The following is a 20,293-nucleotide window of genomic DNA, read 5'->3' on the forward strand; positions in this document are numbered from 1 at the left end:
AGGAGATTTGAGATGAGAATCTGTGTGTAACAGCCCCCCCAAGTGGTCAAATTGTAAACAGCGCAGTAGACGCTTGTATCAAAACAATTGGACGACAGAACATTCCTGCGATTGATTTTGTTTCATGTTGGTCAACTGTTTTGCATTTCTGCAGAAAGATGAACATATTCAGATTTCTGAATTAATTAATAGTGGCTAAGCACAAAGGCCAACCTGACACACACACTTGCCAAAGTTTTGACAGCAAAGTTGAAAATGCACCATGGATTTTCTAGTTAAACAGTTGCACTAGCAATGATGGAAATATAAGACTAATTCTGTCACCACTATTATTTTCATTTCCGATAGGAATTATGAATAACAATTGTGGCACCATCTTTAATGGGGCCTGTCTTTTCTTTGTGTTATCATCTCTTCTATAAAAAATATTTGTTCTTCATTCACTTTTCTGGTAGTCTTTAGGATGAAAATTCCATCTTCCAGTATCGAATGCACTCTGTGCTTGATTTGTCTATTTATAGAAGTCTCTTCATTCTGTCACACCTCAGTGTTTCACTTGAAAGTACATCGCATTTGCACCTAATTGGCTCATGTCATTTTCATAAAATGTTGAAGAATCTATTCAGAACACATTAGTTGACGTACAGCAAGCAGGAACAAAATGTTCAAAAAAGCACCAATGAGAAAAGGAAGCAATGTACTACTTCAGAACGGAACAATGACCATGGAAATAAGACTTGGAACACCGGCAGAAGTTGCGAGAGAGTGATTATAATTTACCTCTCTTTAGTTATTCCTGTGATGTGGGCGTTACTGGTCAGGCTAGCATTTATTGTCCATCCCCAATTGCCCTCCAGAAGCAGAGCTCCTTTTTGAACCGGCGGAATAGCATTGTGTGTTTAAAACATGCACAGAAGCCTGGTAAGCGGGGGTGCGGGAGGAAGAAATATGCAAACAATTTGGGTTACAAATGTAGACTAATATTCTAAAGCTTTTCACCGTGTATCTGAATCTTTTCACCGTGTATTTGAATCTTTTCACCCTGTATCTGAATCTTTTCACCGTGTATCTGAATCTTTTCACCATGCACTCATCAAGACTGTTGGGGAGGTTTTAAACTAACGTGGCAGGGGGATGGGAACCAGATTAGGAAGTTAGAGGTCAGTAAAGAAGCAGCAACTAAAGCCAGTAAGGTACTGGATAATAAACTCAATGTGACTAAGGGGAAGAGTAGACAGGGAAGAGATGATGATCGCAAAGGGACAGGTGGTCTGAGGTGGATTTGTTTTAATGCGAGAAGTGTAGCAGGTAAGGCAGATGAACTTAGGGCTTGGATTAGTACCTGGGAATATAATGTTATTGGTATTACTGAGACTTGGTTGAGGGATGGGCAAGACTGGCAACTAAATATCCCAGGGTATAGATGCTTCAGGAGGGATAGAGAGGGAGGTAAAAGGGGTGGAGGAGTTGCATAACTGGTCAGAGATGATATCACAGCTGTGATTAATGGAGGATTTGAGCACTGAGGCAATATGGATAGAGCTAAGAAATAGGAAGGGTGCAGTAACATTGTTGGGACTTTACTATAGGCCTCCCAAAAGCGAGCGTGAAGTAGAGATACAAATATGTAGACAGATTATAGAACAATGTAGGAGTAATAGGGTGGTTGTGATGGGAGATTTTAACTTCCCCAACATTGAATGGGACTCGTGTAGTGTTGGAGGCGTAGATGGAGCAGAATTTGTAAGGAGCATCCAGGAGAGTTTTTTTACAGCAGTATGTAAATAGTCCAACTCGGGAAGGGGCCATACTGGACCTGGCATTGGGGAATGATCCCGGCCAGGTGGTTGACGTTTCAGTCGGCGATTACTTTGGGAATAGCGATCACAATTCCATAAGTGTTAGAATACTCATGGACAAAGACGAGAGTGGTCCTAAAGGAAGAGTGCTAAATTGGGGAAAGGCCAACTATAACAAAATTCGGCAGGAGCTCGGGAATGTGGATTGGGAGCAGCTGTTTAAGGGTAAATCCACATTTGAAATGTGGGAGTCTTTTAAGGAAAGGTTGATTCGAATGCAGGACAGACATGTTCCTATGAAAATGAGAGATAGAAATGGCAAGATTAGGGAACCATGGATGACGGGTGGAATTGTGAGACTAGCTAAGATGAAAAAGGAAGCATACATAAGATCGAGGCGACTGAAAACTGATGAAGCTTTGGAGGAATATCGGGAAAGTAGGACAAATCTCAAACGCGCAATAAAGAGGGCTAAAAGGGGTCATGAAATATCTTTGGCTAACAGGGTTAAGGAAAATCCCAAAGCCTTTTATTTGTATATAAGGAGCAAGAGTGTAACTAGAGAAAGGATTGGCCCACTCAAAGACAAAAGAGGGAATTTATGCGTGGAGTCAGAGGAAATGAGTGAGCTTCTTAATGAGTACTTTGCATCGGTATTCACCAAGGAGAGGGACATGATGGATGTTGAGGCTAGGGATGGATGTTTAAATACTCTAGGTCATGTCGGCATAAGGAAGGGGGAGGTTTTGGGTATTCTAAAAGGCATTAAGGTGGACCCAGGACCGGATGGGATCTATTCCAGGTTACTGAGGGAGGCGAGGGACGAAATAGCTGGGGCCTTAACAGATATCTTTGCAGCATCCTTGAGCACGGGTGAGGTCCCGGAGGACTGGAGAATTGCTAATGTTGTCCCTTTGTTTAAGAAGGGTAGCAGGGATAATCTAGGGAATTATAGACCTGTGAGCTTGACGTCAGTGGTAGGCAAACTGTTGGAGAAGATACTGAGGGATAGGGTCTATTCACATTTGGAAGAAAATAGACTTATCAGTGAGAGGCAGCATGGTTTTGTGCAGGGAAGGTCATATCTTACAAACCTAATATAATTCTTTGAGCAAGTGACAAAGTTAGTTGATGAGGGAAGGGCTGTAGATGTCATATACATGGACTTCAGTAAAGCATTTGATAAAGTTTCCCATGGCAGGTTGATGGAAAAAGTGAAGTCGTATGGTGTTCAGGGTGTACTAGCTAGATGGATAAAGAACTGGCTGGGCAACAGGAGACAGAGAGTAGTAGTGGAAGGGAGTGTCTCAAAATGGAGAAAGGTAACTAGTGGTGTCCCACAGGCATCCGTGCTCGGACCACTGTTGTTTGTGATATACATAAATGATCTGGACGAAGGTATAAGTGGTCTAATGAGCAAGTTTGCAGATGATACTAAGATTGGTGGAGTTGTAGATAGCGAGGCGGACTGTCAGAGAATACAGCAAAATATAGATGGATTGGAGCGTTGGGCAAAGAAATGGCAGATGGAGTTCAATCCAGGCAAATGTGAGGTGATGCATTTTGGAAGATCTAACTCGAGAGCAGACTATATGGTCAATGGAAGAGTCCTGGGGAAAATTGATGTACAGAGAGATCTGGGAGTTCAGGTCCATTGTACCCTGAAGGTGGCAACGCAGGTCGATAGGGTGGTCAAGAAGGCATACAGCATGCTTGCCTTCATCGGACGGGGTATTGAGTACAAGAGTCGGCAGGTCATGTTACAGTTGTATCGGACTTTGGTTAGGCCACATTTGGAATACTGCGTGCAGTTCTGGTCGCCACATTACCAGAAGGATGTGGATGCTTTAGAGAGGGTGCAGAGGAGGTTCACCAGGATGTTGTCTGGTATGGAGGGTGCTAGCTATGAAGAAAGGTTGAGTAGATTAGGATTGTTTTCATTGCAAAGACTGAGGTTGAGGGGAGACCTGATTGAGGTCTACAAAATTGAGAGGTATGGACAGGGTGGATAGCAACAAGCTTTTTCCAAGAGTGGGGGTGTCAATTACAAGGGGTCACGATTTCAAGGTGAGAGGGGAAAAGTTTAAGGGAGATGTGCGTGGAAAGATTTTTACGCAGAGGGTGGTGGGTGCCTGGAACGCTTTACCAGCGGAGGTGGTAGAGGCGGGTACGATAGCATCATTTAAGATGCATCTGGACAGATATATGAACGGGTGGGGAACAGAGAGAAGTAGACCTTGGAAAATAGGCAACAGGTTTAGATAAAGGATCTGGATCGGCGCAGGCTGGGAGGGCCAAAGGGCCTGTTCCTGTGCTGTAATTTTCTTTGTTCTTCTTACTAACGTAAGTATTCCAAATGACCACAACAATTTATAGCATACGAGAACAGGGTTCTGTTTGGTTGGCAAGTCAAAGCTTCAGCAACGGATTTTTCTTTACAACAATATTTTCTTCAGTATTTACCAGGGAACTAGAGCAGGTACACACAGCATCAAATGATGAAATAAGTAATGAGTTAAGTGCACTTAAAATACAAATAAGGAGACGTATTAAATATTGAATGAATCTCAGAGGATAAAGTCCTGAGTCCAGATGGATTGTATCCACTTATTTTCAAAGAATCTAAGGAAGAGTTAGCAGAGGCATGACTAGACAGTTAAGTGTTAGAAAAGGTGTAGTGTCAGAGGACTGTCAGATAGCTAATATTCCTACATTTAAAAAGGGGGACAGAACATTTTCAAGGAATCGTAGTCCAGTTACCTTACCATCAATGAGAGGAAAAATAATGAAATTGGACTAAAGCAAAAATAGGAGAATATCCTTGATACATTCAACAATGATTTTGTAATCTTTGACCTCCTTACTGGTGCACAAATGTATGCAACAAAGTTCAGCTGTCAAACTACTTTTAAGACACATTCAAAACTAGTTTAATGAGTTTCATGAAAACCGTGCCAATAAGCACTGGCAGCGATTTACAGTTTATCATGGGTTTTACTACTGAGCGTGGACAGAAGACTGTGTGTCTAATCTTGCTGCTTTGGCCTTCGGTCTTCACACTTTCTCTCATCTTTTTACTTCTGGTCTTTGGTTCTTCTGCCATCAAGACTCGAGTGAGAGGGTTTTATCCAGTTAACACCTTCGAGTGCCTAATAATTCTCACTCCCATGGTGGTCATCAGTCCTGTGCATGATTTTCTCGCCTAATCATGTACATTCCATGTTAACTGCGTGAATGTGATCACGCAAGTTTCTCCACATTCATCATACTTCCTCTTGTCTCAAGCTGCTACGTCCTGTGTCCTCTTAATACAGAGTCACCAGCACACCATCACTTTTAGCTAACACAAGCAATTTGAAGTTTCTACAAGCACCTAGCTTTTTTAGGAGTTTAAGTGTTTATAGCCTGACTTCGTTTTCCATGATGATCTACATCGACATTAATTTATATTGTGCTCTAATTTCTTTACCTCACTATACTACAAAAGGTATCTTAATAAAGCTCAGTGCTAATAATAGCTTCAAACGGGCAAGATTTCTGAGCAGGTAAGAGAGTGCAGACAATGGCAATGCAGTAGAGATGATTGATATGTGTAAGGAAAATAAATGTGGTTTTAAGGGATTATATTTCTATTGGTAAACATTAGAAATAAGGTTCAGTTTTAAGTGTGATTAATTTAATGCCTCTGTGCCTGAAAGGGTAAAATCTATTGTTAGATTTGATGGACAAATGTGTTGTATGGGGTTTGGTTAATTTCCAACTGTATTTCTATTGTGCTTAGAGAGGGCTACCGCATGAAAAATAAATAGGCCAGCAGAGTAGGCGTTGCTTAGCAACTGGTGCATTGCGTGGTAGAGAAGCTTTTAAGTTTTAACTGAATTTGTGGGCAGTTGGAGACAGGACCTTGGAGTGAACATCTCTTAATCCTGCCAGAAGAGTGGGCAGGACAGGAGCTGAAAAGAGGCAGGCTTCTGAAATACAAATAGAGCCCAGATAACCAGGGAATTGGGACAGAAAGAATGTTTAAGACAACTGGAGTTAAGTGAACAGAGACCAAGGTATGGTTCAGAAGAATTCAAGGAAGAGTAAACAAAAGTGTTCTGAGTTAAGGAGACTATTGCAATAACTAGATGTAAAGTGGGACAGCAGCCTTCAAAGGTAAATCAGATGTCTGATACCGTTTTATTACAGTCTGAGAATTGAGAGTTAAAGCAATTGTGAGCAGTTTGCGCAGCAATCAAGGCAAATAAATCCTAAAGGGGTTGGTGTAAAATCCTGGACTGGATTTAGTGCTAAAAGTGGAGCAGAACCGTACAAGTGTGGAAGAGTGTATTTTCTCAGTCATCTTGTGTGCTTCAAAAGGGACTTTGTGTTAATGAGTGAGACCTTTGTAGATCAAGATGTAATCCATGTTAATTCTAAAACCTGTGTGTAATTGTTAAGCTAAGGGGAGAGTAAATCAATGTTTTTCATGGTTAACAATTTTCTTTTCTTGTTAAAACTAATTAGCAGTTCTGTGACTCTTTCCAGGTTTTATAAACAAAAATAGTCATGGTCTTTTGAGTCAGGATTCCATTCTGGGATCTGCTCTTCCAGTTATAACATCAACTGGGATCATAACATATGGATTTCAAAAAGGCTTCAATAGGGTTCCCTAGAGTAATGAACATGGTTAGAGAATGTGGAATGGATTGTCAGCTGACTTCAGGACAGAAGACAGAGAATAGGAGTAAAGTTTAGTTGTACAGAATGTCAGAAGGTGTGAAGTGCTGATCCACAGTGCTGGGACCAGTGCTGTTCAGAATTTACATCAAATCAAAGACCCTATTTCTACATTTGTAGTTATACCAGATTGTGGGGGGGATAATCAATACTGAGGGGGACTGCAGCAAATTACTGGTGGACATAATAAAGTTGCATAATGGGCAAATAATTGGTAAATGAAGTTCAGTGCACAAATGAAGTTTTATTTTATAGAAAGAACAGAGACCGCTCGTTACTTGAAAGATGCAGAATCTCCGTGCAAATGTACTAATCTCAAGTTGTGCCATAGGTTACAAGACAATAACAAAACCAAGCATCGGATCTTGGTTAAATCATGCTGAAGAATATTATGGGCAATTCTGGTTGCCACTAAAAATGATATAAAGGCACTGGAGAGGAGATTTATAAAAATGGTCCAAAAATGTGTGGATATACATGTTAGGAAAGAATCAACAGGCTGGGTGACCTTTCTCTTGGAAAAATGACTGAGGGGTGACTGAACAGGGATCTTTTAAATTATTCAATGTTTTGACGCGGATACAGAGAATATTTCTGCTTGTAGGGAAGAGCATAACTGGAGGCCATTGATATAACATGGTCGCCAAGAAATCCAGCAGGTAATTCAGACAAAACCTTTTTACTGGATTAGTGGTGAGAATGCGGAAGTCGCTACCACAGGGATTGGTTGAACTGAGATGTATTTAAGGGGAAACTGGACGAACACATGAGGGAGAAGGGAATAGATTGTTACAATGATCAGTTTAAACAAGTGAGGATGGGAGGAGGCGCATTTGGAGCAGGAAGGCGGTATGGACTGATTGGGCTGAATGGCCCTTTCTGAATTGTAAATGTTATCCAATAGAAAGTTGTGATGTCAACTTTGAGAAAGTACAATCAAGCTATTGTTCCAACAAATTAACGGATCAATTTTGTTTCTCTCAGATTATCAACAAGATGATAAACATCAACGTTATGTCGGTCTGCAAGGTAAAACAAATTCATTTAATTCTGGAGAGTTTTAATAATTTACATGATTGTGTTTTAAGATGGGTTACACACCACATTGATTAAAATTGTGTTGTTAAAGTGAAATTGTAACATCAGTTGGAGAAAAGTTCAAAAGTTACCTGTTAACCCATTTTTTTGTTTTCTGTCCCAAGTTTACTTGTTTCCCTTTCCCTCAGGCAGTGACTGGAGCAGGGTGTGGCTTTCTGGGTGTTAGCAGCATCCTCCCACTTAATTTTCATGTGTGACTGACGGGTTGAATATTAGCGGCCTTTTGTACAGTGCATCAAGCACCCAATTATGTATATAATCGGCCTCCAAAGTAGTGAGCAAATGGAATTGCTGGTATATTTTCGCCTTTCTCCAACTCAATTATAGTCCCCGTGCCATTGGGGCAGCGCATTTTCTAGAATCACAATGGTTCCAGCACAGTTCGGCCCATCATGGGGGAGGAGGGAGCAGCTGAGCCTGCGTCTCGGCCAGTTTTAGTGAAGCAGTGCTAGTTTTCGGTCGTGTTAGCTTGGCCACGGAGTGGCCTGAAGTGCCCCAGCGCATGCGCTCGGTCTCTCCGTAAGGGTACTGGAAAGACCCATGTTGCTGAATAAGTGAGCAATTAGATGGCAAGGGAGTTGAGAAGGGGCAGAGCTGAGAGAGTGTTGGGGGAAGGAGGGGGAGATAGGGAAGAGGAGGAGCTGAGCGAGTATGGTTTGAGAAGCAGGGGTGCGGGAGCGGACCTTCATTAAGCCTTCTGTCATCAGGGCACGGTGATGCAATATGGTCGGCAGTGCCAGGGACCCAGGTTCAACTTATATACTTTTTCCTTAAGTTTGATGCTTTTCTTAATTTCATTAGTTAACCAAGGATTGTGAGACCACCCCTTTGAACATTTCTTTATAATACACATATATTTATTCTGAATGTTTTGAAATATCCCCTTAAATGTCTGGCACTGCTGCTCTATTTATCTGCCCTCCAACCTAGCACCCCAGTTCTCTTCAGCCAGCTTAGCTTTCATGCCCACATCGTTGCTCATATTTAAGTTTAAAATACTAGTCTTAGGCCCACTCTTCTCACTTTCGAACTGGATGTAAAATTCAATCACATATTGTGGTTGCTGCTATCTAGGATGCCTTTACTCCGAGTAATTAATTAATCATGTCGCATTGCACAATAGCAAGTGTAATATAACCTGCTCACTGGTTGGTTCCAAAACGCACTGCTCTGAGGAACTATCTTCAAAGCATTGAACTCATCATCCAGGCTACTGATTTTTCCAGTTTATATTCAGACTAAAATAACCCATGATTATTGCCATCCCTTTATCTCAAAGCACCCAATTTTGTTTTGTATACTTTGTCCTACATTGTACTTACTGTTAGGTTGCTTGTAGACCACTCCCACGAGTGACTACTGTACCCTACTGTTTCCCCATCCGTTTACTGAGATGAGCACCATCTCCAAGATCACCTATTTCCACCTCTGCACCATCGCCTGTATTTGCCTCAGTCTCCGCTCACCTGCTGCTGAAATGCTCATTTGTGCCTTTGTTAGCTTTAAGATCCTGGCTGGTCTTCCATTCTGCCCTCTAAATCTGACGTCACTCAATAACCTGCTGCCCACATAACTCATACACGTTCTGTTCATCAATCACCCCTGTGCTCGCTGACCTACATTGACTCTTTGTCAAGCAGCACCGTCTTGATTAAAAATTTCTCACCCTTTGTTTTCAAATCACTCAGTGACCTCTTTCCAGCTCCGCACCCCTTGAAAAAACTGTGCTCATGTAATTCTGGCTTTCGGACATCCCTGATTTTAATTGCTCCACCATTGTTGACAGGGCCAAGGCAACTGATAGCGCCAAAGCTCTTGAATTCCCTCCCTACGTTTTCCCCCTCTACCTTGCTCCCTCTTTAAAGCTACCGCTTTGATCAAGCTTTTGGTTTTCTGACCTAATACCTCCTTATGTGGCTCAGTAACATATTTTATTTCATAACAGACTTGGAAAAGCCCTGGAACCATATAAATATGACTGATTGTATAGTTGCCTGGAGTTTGCATTGGTAATGGCAGTGGATCTGTCTGTGTTTGCTGTCATTACTCCATTGACCTGAACTTTTGGAGTTCACACTTAACATAGAATGATGTGCAAATTCTGAAGTTGTTGTCAGTGGTACGATCTTCATGCAGAAGGTGTGCTGTCGTGTTCCTGCCAAGAGAAAAATCCCTAAGCAATCTGAGTTACTGAAAACATCCACTTTTACACTTCGTCTCACTTTTAAAAACACTTGGAAAAATTTGCACCCTGTTAAGTGAGGTGTAACTGACTCTATAAGTATGCTAACTTCATAATGACTGCAAAACACCTGAAAAGCTATATTTCTCAAATTTTTCCATTGATAAATTTCACATTTTAAAAATAATTACGGAATGTTTGTTTATATTGATGTTTTAGCTGCTGTTGAAATCCAATCATAATTTTGCGATGTGAAATTTTAAATGAAAAATAAACTTCCTGCTTTGTCGCCTGAGAATATGCTACCTCATTGTCATTGCCCTGTCTGCTGATATCCCTCGTGCTGTACACCTGGAAATCCCTTTGACATAAGTATTCTTGTGATGGGTGGAAAATACAATTAAGATGAAGAGGGATTATGAGAAAAGACTAGAGTAATTTGGTAAAATAGCACATTTTGTAAGTTAATATCGCCACTTCCGGTTTGGATTTTTACTCTGGGTGTCAACAACTCAAGACCACCAAATTATTGTTTGCTACAAAGCGTTTATTTGGCACTCTTAACTTGTACGTCCACGTGTGCAAGGTTGCACAGGCTTGTCGGTGTCGAAACGGAGCAACTGATCTGTTCTCACTTTCAGCTCTCCCAAGTAGTTGATCATACTACTTTGTCCTGAGCTGGCTAGCTATCACCTCTGGGTACAGTTTCTTGTACCCCGTTCAGTGCTTGCTGCCTGCGTGGTTGGCTCTGGATAGCTGCATCCTGCCTTCTCGAGGCTCAGTGATTGGTCAGTTGTCTCTTGGCAGCCTCATCAAGTTTTGATCATCATGCATAGCTCGTTCTTTATTCTCCAGCCCTCATACAATTAACAAGACAGTTGGCTCAAATCTGCCAACTTCTCCGTATCCCATATGGCGCATTGATTACAAATTTAACAATAACTAACTTTTAACTAACATTTAATCTTCTAGAAACCATTTTGAAGGTTTTCATCCATTCACTTTCTTTAACAATAGCACAGTAACATTAATTGCATTACAGACTTGGAACCAAGGTGGCCAGTTCACAGGAGCTAAAGATCATGTAAACTTAAATTGCTGCAAACAAACTTCATGGCAGTCCTTAAAAGTTAATAGAATCAATTGAACACCACATTACAGATTCAACATTTCCACCCCCACCTTTTCAGACACTTGTTTCTTTGTCTCAGTTGTTTGTTATTTATGTACATCTCTTTCCCTATCACCAGGTTTCATACTGTTCATGGATTAGGTGGGAGAAGGGAGGTTTGCTTACACTGGCAGCCAACATAAAAGAGGAATTCCAAAGTCGTCTTTAGATATATAAATAGTAAGTGGTAAAAGGAGAAGTAGGGCAGATTAGGGACCAAAAAAGGAATTTGCACATGGAGGCAAGGGGCATTGCTTGGGTATGAACTGAAAATGTTGCACCTGTCTTTTCCAAGGAGGTAGATGCTACCCAGGCCATGGTAACAACAGAGGAAACTGAGCCACTCGAAGGGTTAAAAATTGTTAAGATGAAAATATTGAGTAAACTGTCGGTACTTAAATTGATAAGGAGGAAATATTAGGTAAAATGACGGTACTTAAAGTTGACAAGGCATTGAGACCAGGTGAGGTGCATCCAAGGATATTGAAGGAAGTGAGAGTGTAAAGTGCAAGGTCACTGACCATAATCTTTCAGTGTTCCCTACACTCGGGAGGTGGCAGAGGATTGGAGAATTACAAACATTACACCCGTGTTCAAAAAAGACTGAGGATAAGTACAGCAAATTGCAGACCAGTTCGTTCAGTGGTGGGGAAGCTTCCAGGAACAATTATTCAGGATAGAATAAGTAGTCGTGTGGAAAAATGTTGGTGATTAAGAAGAATCGGCATGCATTTCTAAAGGGGAAATTGTGTTTGACTAACCTGCTGGAGTTTTATTTCAAGATGTAACAAGAAGGTGGATGATGGTCATGCTATTGATGTGGTGGACATGTACTTTCAAAAGGCATTTGATACAATTCCACACAGAGGTCCTGGGAGTTGGAACTGCATTAGTTCAAAAGCATTCAGTGAATCCTGAAATGTTATGTTGTCATGGAGATATTTGGAGCCTAAGATGTCTCTAGTTTCAATTTATTGGCGTATTCTGCCGCAGAGGAAGAGCACAGGCTCCAGCCAGTTGGGCACAGAAGAACTCCTGGGAGCCTTTTAGTGCAGCTGAGGGGTGCAGTTCGGACCGTGTGTGGCTTACAGTTCATTGCCCTAGGAGCCACAAGTGGTCTGCTCAAGAGTTGGAAGGGTGCCGGTAATTAGAGGTGGTGTGCAGCTTTGTGAATGCCGTGGAGTGCAGACTCTGAGAGGAAATTGAACCGTCGGGAGGTGAGCAGTCTGTCAGGAAGTTCCAGGTGGAGAGCTTTTGAAGGAATTCAGGCTAAGTCTTCAAAGTAAAGATTTGAAATATCTCCTGAGGGAAACGGTGAGTTAATGAGATTTGGTGCGACGCCGTGGTCGCTAATGTCTGGGTGGGTTGGTGAGGGATCCAGGGAATCTGTCTTGGTCACGTCTACCATTTAATGTACAGTGTGGTATTTTTGACCACAATTTGCCTGTTATATCATATTTGCCTTGTGTTAATTCTGAATGTTGGTGTACAAGATATATATTGTATATTGTTTTACTTGTCTGACTTTGTATAGTAAATTTTGACTGTTTAAAACTGCACACTCGCGTCTTTATTCTGCTAGTATGTAACTGGGATTTTAAACTTTGTCTACATTGGTCCCTATCCAGATCACAATGATTAGAACAAAAGATGTTGTGTAAATTGAAATTACTGGGAATACGAGTGATAGTTGTACCTCTCTCTTCCAGCAATGAGTCAAGCTGGCTGCTTAATCATCGACAGTACCCCGAAGCACTGTAGAGCTCTTTGGCTTAGATCTTTGGCTACTAAATCTGCCGGTTCGTTGACTTAGTTTCAAGTTTCCATTGCCAGATGTGTCACTTTGGACATGGAAAATGGGGGGGGGAACGATGGGGGATCACATGACCTGCTTCAACTTTCATCTCCAGCCTATGAAGAGAACAGTTGCCAGTAAGTCACTGGGCAGCTGACTATGATGGATTTGTGTCCTTCCTGTAAAGAATTCGGATACCAGGCAACGATCATGGATGGCATGCTGAGCAACATAACTCGAGATGTTCAAGATAACTCAAGACCATCATTTTTCTGAGCACAGCATGGAAGTCCGTCATACTTCATCAACAGCTGGTTCCGCTAGTTGGAGATGCAGAATTTCAGCAGGGGTTGCTTGTCTTTCTGAAACCTAAACATGATAGATAACAAATCGTGTATATATCCAGCTCTAGATAACTCCTCCGGCATTTGCCATCTATCTTTTTTCCTCATTCATTTTATGATACTCTGCCATCTTCAGTGGTGTGGAAGGATTTCTCCAGCCACCTTGATGCTCTGCATTCCCAAATCAAATGCGTTGCAAGCCTTGACAGTGCTGAGTACCCACCATGAAGATAATTAAACTAGCCACTGATCCCCGTCCCCACCCAAAGCCCGCTAATCTGTCGGTGACAGATTAGGGAAGGTGTCTTACTCAATGCATGTGTGCATTATTTTTGCACCAAAACCACATGTTGTAATGGATCTCCTGCAATACTTGAAATTAGCCCTTCCATTCATTGTTTGAGCTCTAAACCATAGCAGAGAACTGTTAACATGTCATGTTTGCCACAAGCTTTACAAGCAATGTTAAGTGGGTTTCACTGGAGCTTTACACAACCTTGTACAAAGCCACAACCTGCCTACACATTCCTCTTGAGGGCAGAATGGAGCCTGTTATTCCATAATGCAGCCTGTAGACCTTCAAAGCATTTTTATGCTTCAGCAACCCCAAGAGCCATGTCACTAGCCACTAATACTAGCACGGTTCCTCTGTCCTGTTCTTGGCCACTGTGTTTTCAGCTTATGTATGTAGCAACCATTTTGGTAGCAAGGTCTCATGAGCAGAAATTAGGAGAATAATTAGTTAGTTTACTTTGCATTCAAATAAGTATATTGAATGATGTCAGAATTCCTGCAGTAATGCCTTGATTATTTTACATGTGTCTGCACAGGCAGTAATCTCAATTTGATCATTTCAGTCAAAAGGTGGTGCCTCCAACTGTGCAGCACTTGCAAAACACTGCAAGTTACATCCAAGATTACTTGGCCTAGACCTGGAACTGGTTTTCGACTCAGGAAATAGTGCCACCAACTAAGCCCAGCTGACTACAACCCTACACTATGTAGCACCTTGGAATATGTGCCTCGATAAGAATCTTAATTACCAGCCTTTGAAGTGAGCCGCAAGTTGAGTTGGTAGTCCTGTGGTTCTTTAATACTTTCTAAACAACGTATTCATCCCTTTGAAAAGGTGCTTTCCACCCCTATAACACTTCATCCCATCGTCTCACCTAGTGCTAATGGATGCCAGTTGCTCAACCACACTGGAGAATGACTAGATAGGATGACCCACCATGGGTAGTGAAATTGACAAAAGTCTAGGAGCAGAATAGTGTGCGGTGAGGTTGAGGATGGGGTGGAAATAATAAGTGAAAATTATGTTGGCTCGTGTTTCACATTTTGTACTTCATAAAAGGAATTGCTAGTCCCTTTTTCCAAATGTATAAACACGTGGGAAAACAAAACCCTCAGCACCAAGATGTGTAGTTTAGAGATGCCTTTTGCGTAAATTACTCAATTTTGCAGCTTCAAATTTTTTAACAACTTGCATTTAAAGTCTGTCAATTTACCACAAGGTGGAAAGTTGTAACAAATCCTACACGACAGATATTTAATCTATAGATGTGCTTTAGTCAGCAGCAAATAAGGAAAACAAGTTATCGACGTGGGAGTGTTAGTTCAAACAGCATGCTTTTCTCTTCCCATCTGCCTGTGCACAGATGTTTTGAATTAGTTTGTTTAGAAGAATAAGCGGCAGCATATCCTTCCCAACCACTTGATTCTTTTTAATGTGATCCAATTTTACGAATAGTGAGTTATGATTAACTCAGAAGATTAGCTTATTTCATACATTGAGTGTGCAACGTCCCACTTGGCATTCACACAGTAAAGGGAGGGATAAGTACAAGGACCACAGAAAAACTGAATATTGGTTCACGTGAGTTCCAGAGTCCCAAAGTCAGAGTCTAATGAGGAATTCTTTCACGTCGGCATTTTGAGTTCAAATCCTTCAGTTAATGGGAGATAGAATGTATTGTCTTGGAAAGATGTGAAGAGATGTAAATGATTTCAAAGTAATTACATTACAGGGAGAATTGTGCCTACAAGAGTTGCCCATTTTCATTTATGTTTTGACTCTTTCCTTCCCATCCCAGTCCATTTTGTGCACTTCTCCCTGTTGCCTAACTAGTTATGGGTTGCTAGTTCTGTTTCTTTAGCTCAATCATTCCCATGGACTTCCTCGTCTCACTTCCTTTACTATTTCCTGATGAGCCTCCTTGCCTCGTGCTCTCTTCCTACTTCTCATTGACCGGCTCCTACTTCAGCACTTTGCCTCAACCGGGCTTGTTCCCGTGCCAATATACCACCTTACCCTATGACCGCCTTAACTTCCATTTCTCTTTCCTATTTCCATTCCCCACCCCTTATTCTTCCACATCAGCTCACCTTTTCCTTGGCTGCCCATTAGAGTCGCTGGGCAACAGTCCCGCGTCCTAGCATTTGCGACTAAACTCCCTGATTAGTAAAGCATGAATTGGGTGTCAGTGAGGCAAAAGCCTGCTACAGCATTCGAGGGACATTGGGCACTGGAAAGGGGTGTAGCAACCTATGCAACAGGACGTGGGAGAAGGTGCCAACAAGTCTGAGAGCAGACAGCAGGAAAAAAACAAATAAAATCTGCAACATTAAAACCGAAGCTGAAATAAAACTTGCCTCCAGCGTCAGTAAGAAGAGATGTGGGTCCATTGAGAGTAACAACATTAACTAACGATGACAGACCTGAAATGTAAGTAATGGCAAACGTAGAAAACCTAAAAGCATTTCTGAGTATGACAAAGCTGTGACAACAGGAAGTGCATGCTTTTGTTGAAGGAGTGCAAATATGGATTGTACAGCAATCAATTTGAGTTCCTTTCTTGAAAATTAAAACATTCCTAAGTTTCCAGCACTCCATAACAGAGTTGCATTACTATTGTATTGACTTTTCAACGAATATTATTTCCCAAGTGTACTTGCGATTTTCCAATGGGGTAGATTGGGATTGTTAATAGTTTGGTAATCGAGAGGGCTGGACTAATAGACTGGAAGTGCAAGTTCAAATTGTACCATGGCAGCTGGTAAAATCAAGTTCAAGTTAATTAAGGACCGAGTGAGCTTGAAATGCTGTAACTACTGTTTTATCGTTGAAAAATCCAACTGGTTCACAAATGCCTTTAAGGGAAGGAAGCCTGCCGATCCTCGGCTGTCTGGCTTGTTGTCACTCCAGAGCGACAAGAATGTGATTGTCTCTTAACTGCTCTCTGAAGTGGCTAGAAAGCCGCTGTCGTATTTAAAGTGCAATGAAAAGCAATAATCCACATGGGCCACAGCAGTGTGAGAAGGTGGTTCACCATCATCACCATCACCTTTTCAAAGTGGGTAGCCAGTAAACGCTGCGAAGCCCACGTTCCACAAATGAAGGAAGTAAAATCGCTAAGAAATGCTGCCATTTTCACTAACTTTTCCAACAGATTGATCCAATCCTCTGTGAAGAGGAAACTGTTACATTGAGTAATAATTAAAACATCAACTTTCTTATGAAAAGTGAGCAGGCCCATTTCATCACTAATGAAACACTTTATAAAAACAAAACAAAAAATCCTGTTTTAATTATGAGCAGTTTTGTGCCTTGAAATTACTCAAAGGATTCCAGCTCCTTTTCGGAGGTTTTGCGGAGCGGGGAGATTTTAACGTTACTGATGTTCTATCCCCTCTGCTTTTCCAGTTATGTTTTTATCTAATGGCTGGCTTGTAGTTGAGACACAAGATTTAGGCCTTTAAGTCAGGAGTTTGGAAGTTCGAAACCTAGTTTTTAAAAAAGAAAATTCCCTTCACAATCCTTCTATAGTGATGTCGCGAGTGTTAGTTGGGTACAGAAGTTGGCCAAGTGTTGGCTGCTGGGTTGGGTGCCATCTGTAAGAATCTCTGCCGGCTCGGGCACGATGGGCTGAAGAGCCTCTTTCTGTGCTGTAAAACTCAATGACTCTAAACTAGAGAATGGTGCTTTTTCAGTTGAGCAATGATGGTGTGGAGGCCAAATGGTGACACAAGCTGGATCATTTAAAATAGTTTTTCAGTAACTTTGGCAGCCAAAATTCATTTTTATTAAGCCGCATAAAGGGTGAATAATCTATCTTACAATCCTGCTTTAATAGGCTAAATGAAAAGGTGCATTCGTATTTCAGTATGCTTTAATTACTTCAGTCTCTCTTCTGCAGACTAATCAAAGAATATGCATTTGTACACATGGATGTGGGAATATTGTTAATGCGCTTTGGGTTCATTTTGTAATTGCAAATTAGCTGAAGTATGTATTTCTTTTTCTTTATTGATTCTCAGGATGTGGGCATTGCTGGCAAGACCCACCCCTAATTGCCCTTGAGATGGTGGTGGTGAGCTTTCTTCTTGAGCCATTGCTGTCCATGTATTGTAGGAGTGCTGTTAGGGAGGGAGTTCTGGGATTTTTGTCCTGGCAACCGTTTAAGGAACGGCGCTTTCATCCCAAGTCAGGAGAGTGTGTGGCTTGTAGGGGAACGTGCAAGTGGTGGTGTCTCCATGCATCTCCTGCCCTTGCCCTTAGAGGAGGTCATGGGTTTGGAAGATGCTGTTGAAGGAGCCTTGATGAGTTGCTGCAGTGAATCTTGCAGATAGCACACACTGCTGCCACTGGTAGTGGAAAGAGTGAATATTCAAGTTGGAGGATGGGGTGCCAATCAAGCAGGCTGCATTAGATAGTGTTAAGCCTTTTGTTACAAGAACTCGTTTTATCTTCTTTTAGAATATTAACCCTGTCATATTCACATTTAAGTTGTCAATCTGTTCTAGTTGTTGATCATCTGTGTAAACATTTATATCATAGAATCATAGAATATAGGAGATCATTCAGCCCATTGAGTCTGCACCGGCCCTTGGAAAGAGCACCCTGCCCAAGCCCACACCTCCACCCTATCCCAGTAACCCCACCACACCTTTTTGGACACAAAGGGCAATTTAGCATGGCCAATCCACCTAACCTGCACATCTTTGAACTGTGGGAGGAAACTGGGAAACTGGAATCCCACACGGACACGGGGAGAACATGCAGACTCCGCACGGTGACCCAAGCCGGGAATCGAACTTGGGACCCTGGAGCTGTGAAACAACGGTGCTAACCACTGTGCTACTGTGCTGCTCTTGTAGAATTGAAGGGATTTGGGGATAGTGAGCTGAAGATAAATTTTGGTCTGTCTTGTCTCCTACCTCTCGTTCCCTTTTTTCTTCCTGCTTGCTTTCTCTGATAAAGCAATTTTAAGGATTTGATAGCCCATTAAAATCTGACTGTTTGGATGTTTTATTCCATCAAGAGAACACTGGAAGAAGAATCGGAAAGAGTGAATTTTTATTAGTTCAGCGTTTATCAATGGCCATGCGGATTGTAAATTAATATTATAAATTTACTAGTTGCATACCTGAAATAAAAGCATGGTCCACTGGTATATTCTTAAAATGGGTTGAATGTTGACTAAATGCTTTCATTGTGCAGGCTAATTACATTGAGTGGGTGGACAGGCAGCTTTCTTTCTGCTTTCCTTGGTTTATCTCTAGCCCGGGGCACTTCAAAGGTTGGCATGCATCACAATTATGTTGGTGTACAGCTCCCAGGGTGCTCCCAGTATCACCTGGCTCATACACTATTTAATGGCTTGGTTCTGCACTGTTCTAAAAACATGTGTACATAGAAAGCACTGAACTAACAAGTAAAATAGTATCAAGATTACAAAAATAATTAAATAGAAAGAAATGTTAAAATAGCAAGTTGATAGAATTTCCGCACAATTTGCTGAGTGTTTCTGTCAAGTTGCAGCCTCCTCTATTAGGGAATGATTGTTAATTATATATTCAATTTTATAAGTGCCGCATAAAACTACAAAACTCTCAATTTCTCAGTAATTAGTGCTAAGTCTATCTATCCTTTTAGCTCTTTGACTAACCCCGGTTTGAAAACGACCAAAAGTGACACGTGGAGCAATTTATCTTGAAGCTTTCAAAATGATAAGGGGTCTGAGAGATCTAGTCTCTATAGTCTGAGAACAGGTTGTTATGAATGTAAGGTTTATAAGATGGCTATGTTTTAAACGGTCTATTTAGTTTAACGTAAAATGGGGTTAATGAAGAGGGGCATGTGATTTGTTAGTTCTGTCCAATGACAACCCTCGGTGACCTGGTCACCAACGCGACCGGGTGCCCAGGTCAAGTGTTGTTGAAATTCATGCGCCAGGTTTAACACTGAAAAACAAAGACAGAAGCAGATGTTCTTGTTATTGCAGACTTCTGTCTCAGATACTTTGAATAGCAGTAGAGAGAGCGAGTCCTGGAGAGGTGGGTACAGTTTTAAAAAAAAAAAGGCTGTTCTGTGTTCGCTACCAGACAGAATTCTGGTGGCAGCTGATCCTCTGATCAGGGGAGAGGGAACTCGCAGGAATTGAAGAACTCTGAAAGATTTAACATGGCTGGAGGCAGGGATCATCAGGGTGAACTGTGCTGGTGGAGGGTTGTTTAGGATTTACCGCAACACTGTGGAAACAGACTTTAGATGAACACTGGATGTTACGTCTTGCGGAAACGAGGGAAGCAAGCCTATTGGAAACTGGGAATAACTTTGGACTGGGTTCTGTAAAGACTAGCTCTATGAAAAGTATGATGTAATGCATTGAAGTTATATTGAGTTATTTGTTGTGTAAGGAAACCAAATGTGGATCTTTTTCTGTGCTTCATGTCTTGGATGTCTACTTTTTATTTTTATCACTGTTGCTTTTTGTTTATTACAGTTAAAATCTTAAAACTTGAAATCTTTCAGTGCAATTCCTTTAAGTTGGTCACTGGAAATTCAAACATCTTTCAAAGTTATTGGCATCTTTGGAAAGTGAGGAGGGAATCCCAGGGGAGTGTCAATGTTTAGGAAAGGGAGGGGGGGGGGGAATTTGTTGTAACTGTTTTAATTATTAGCTGGATTTGCTACTCCTCAACATGAAGATTTGGAGAGAAATTAGGTTTTTTGTCTTCCTTTCTCCAAGATGAATAAAGCTGCAATTGTGTGAATTTGAGAGGCTGAAAAGTTTATGCAGATAGTTCTGTAGATACTGATTTGTGAGATGAAGTTAAGTTTATCTTCAAGGGTTAAATATGTAATTGACTTTGGTTAGATACATGAAATGATCGAAATTA

At 41.4% G+C, this 20,293-nt stretch overlaps 1 protein-coding gene across 1 annotated transcript in view; it reads left to right on the forward strand.

Moving 5' to 3' along the window:
- Positions 1-20,293, forward strand: part of LOC119970958 (very-long-chain 3-oxoacyl-CoA reductase-A-like) — a 162,773-nt gene that overhangs the window by 83,376 nt on the left and 59,104 nt on the right. Inside the window, exon 7 of the mRNA XM_038806069.1 lies at positions 7,506-7,550. Within this exon, the coding sequence (XP_038661997.1) occupies positions 7,506-7,550 (45 nt within the window). The remainder of the gene's footprint in view (positions 1-7,505; positions 7,551-20,293) is intronic.

The sequence above is a fragment of the Scyliorhinus canicula genome, chromosome 9, assembly GCF_902713615.1.
Source record: "Scyliorhinus canicula chromosome 9, sScyCan1.1, whole genome shotgun sequence".
NCBI classification, from domain to species: domain Eukaryota; kingdom Metazoa; phylum Chordata; class Chondrichthyes; order Carcharhiniformes; family Scyliorhinidae; genus Scyliorhinus; species Scyliorhinus canicula.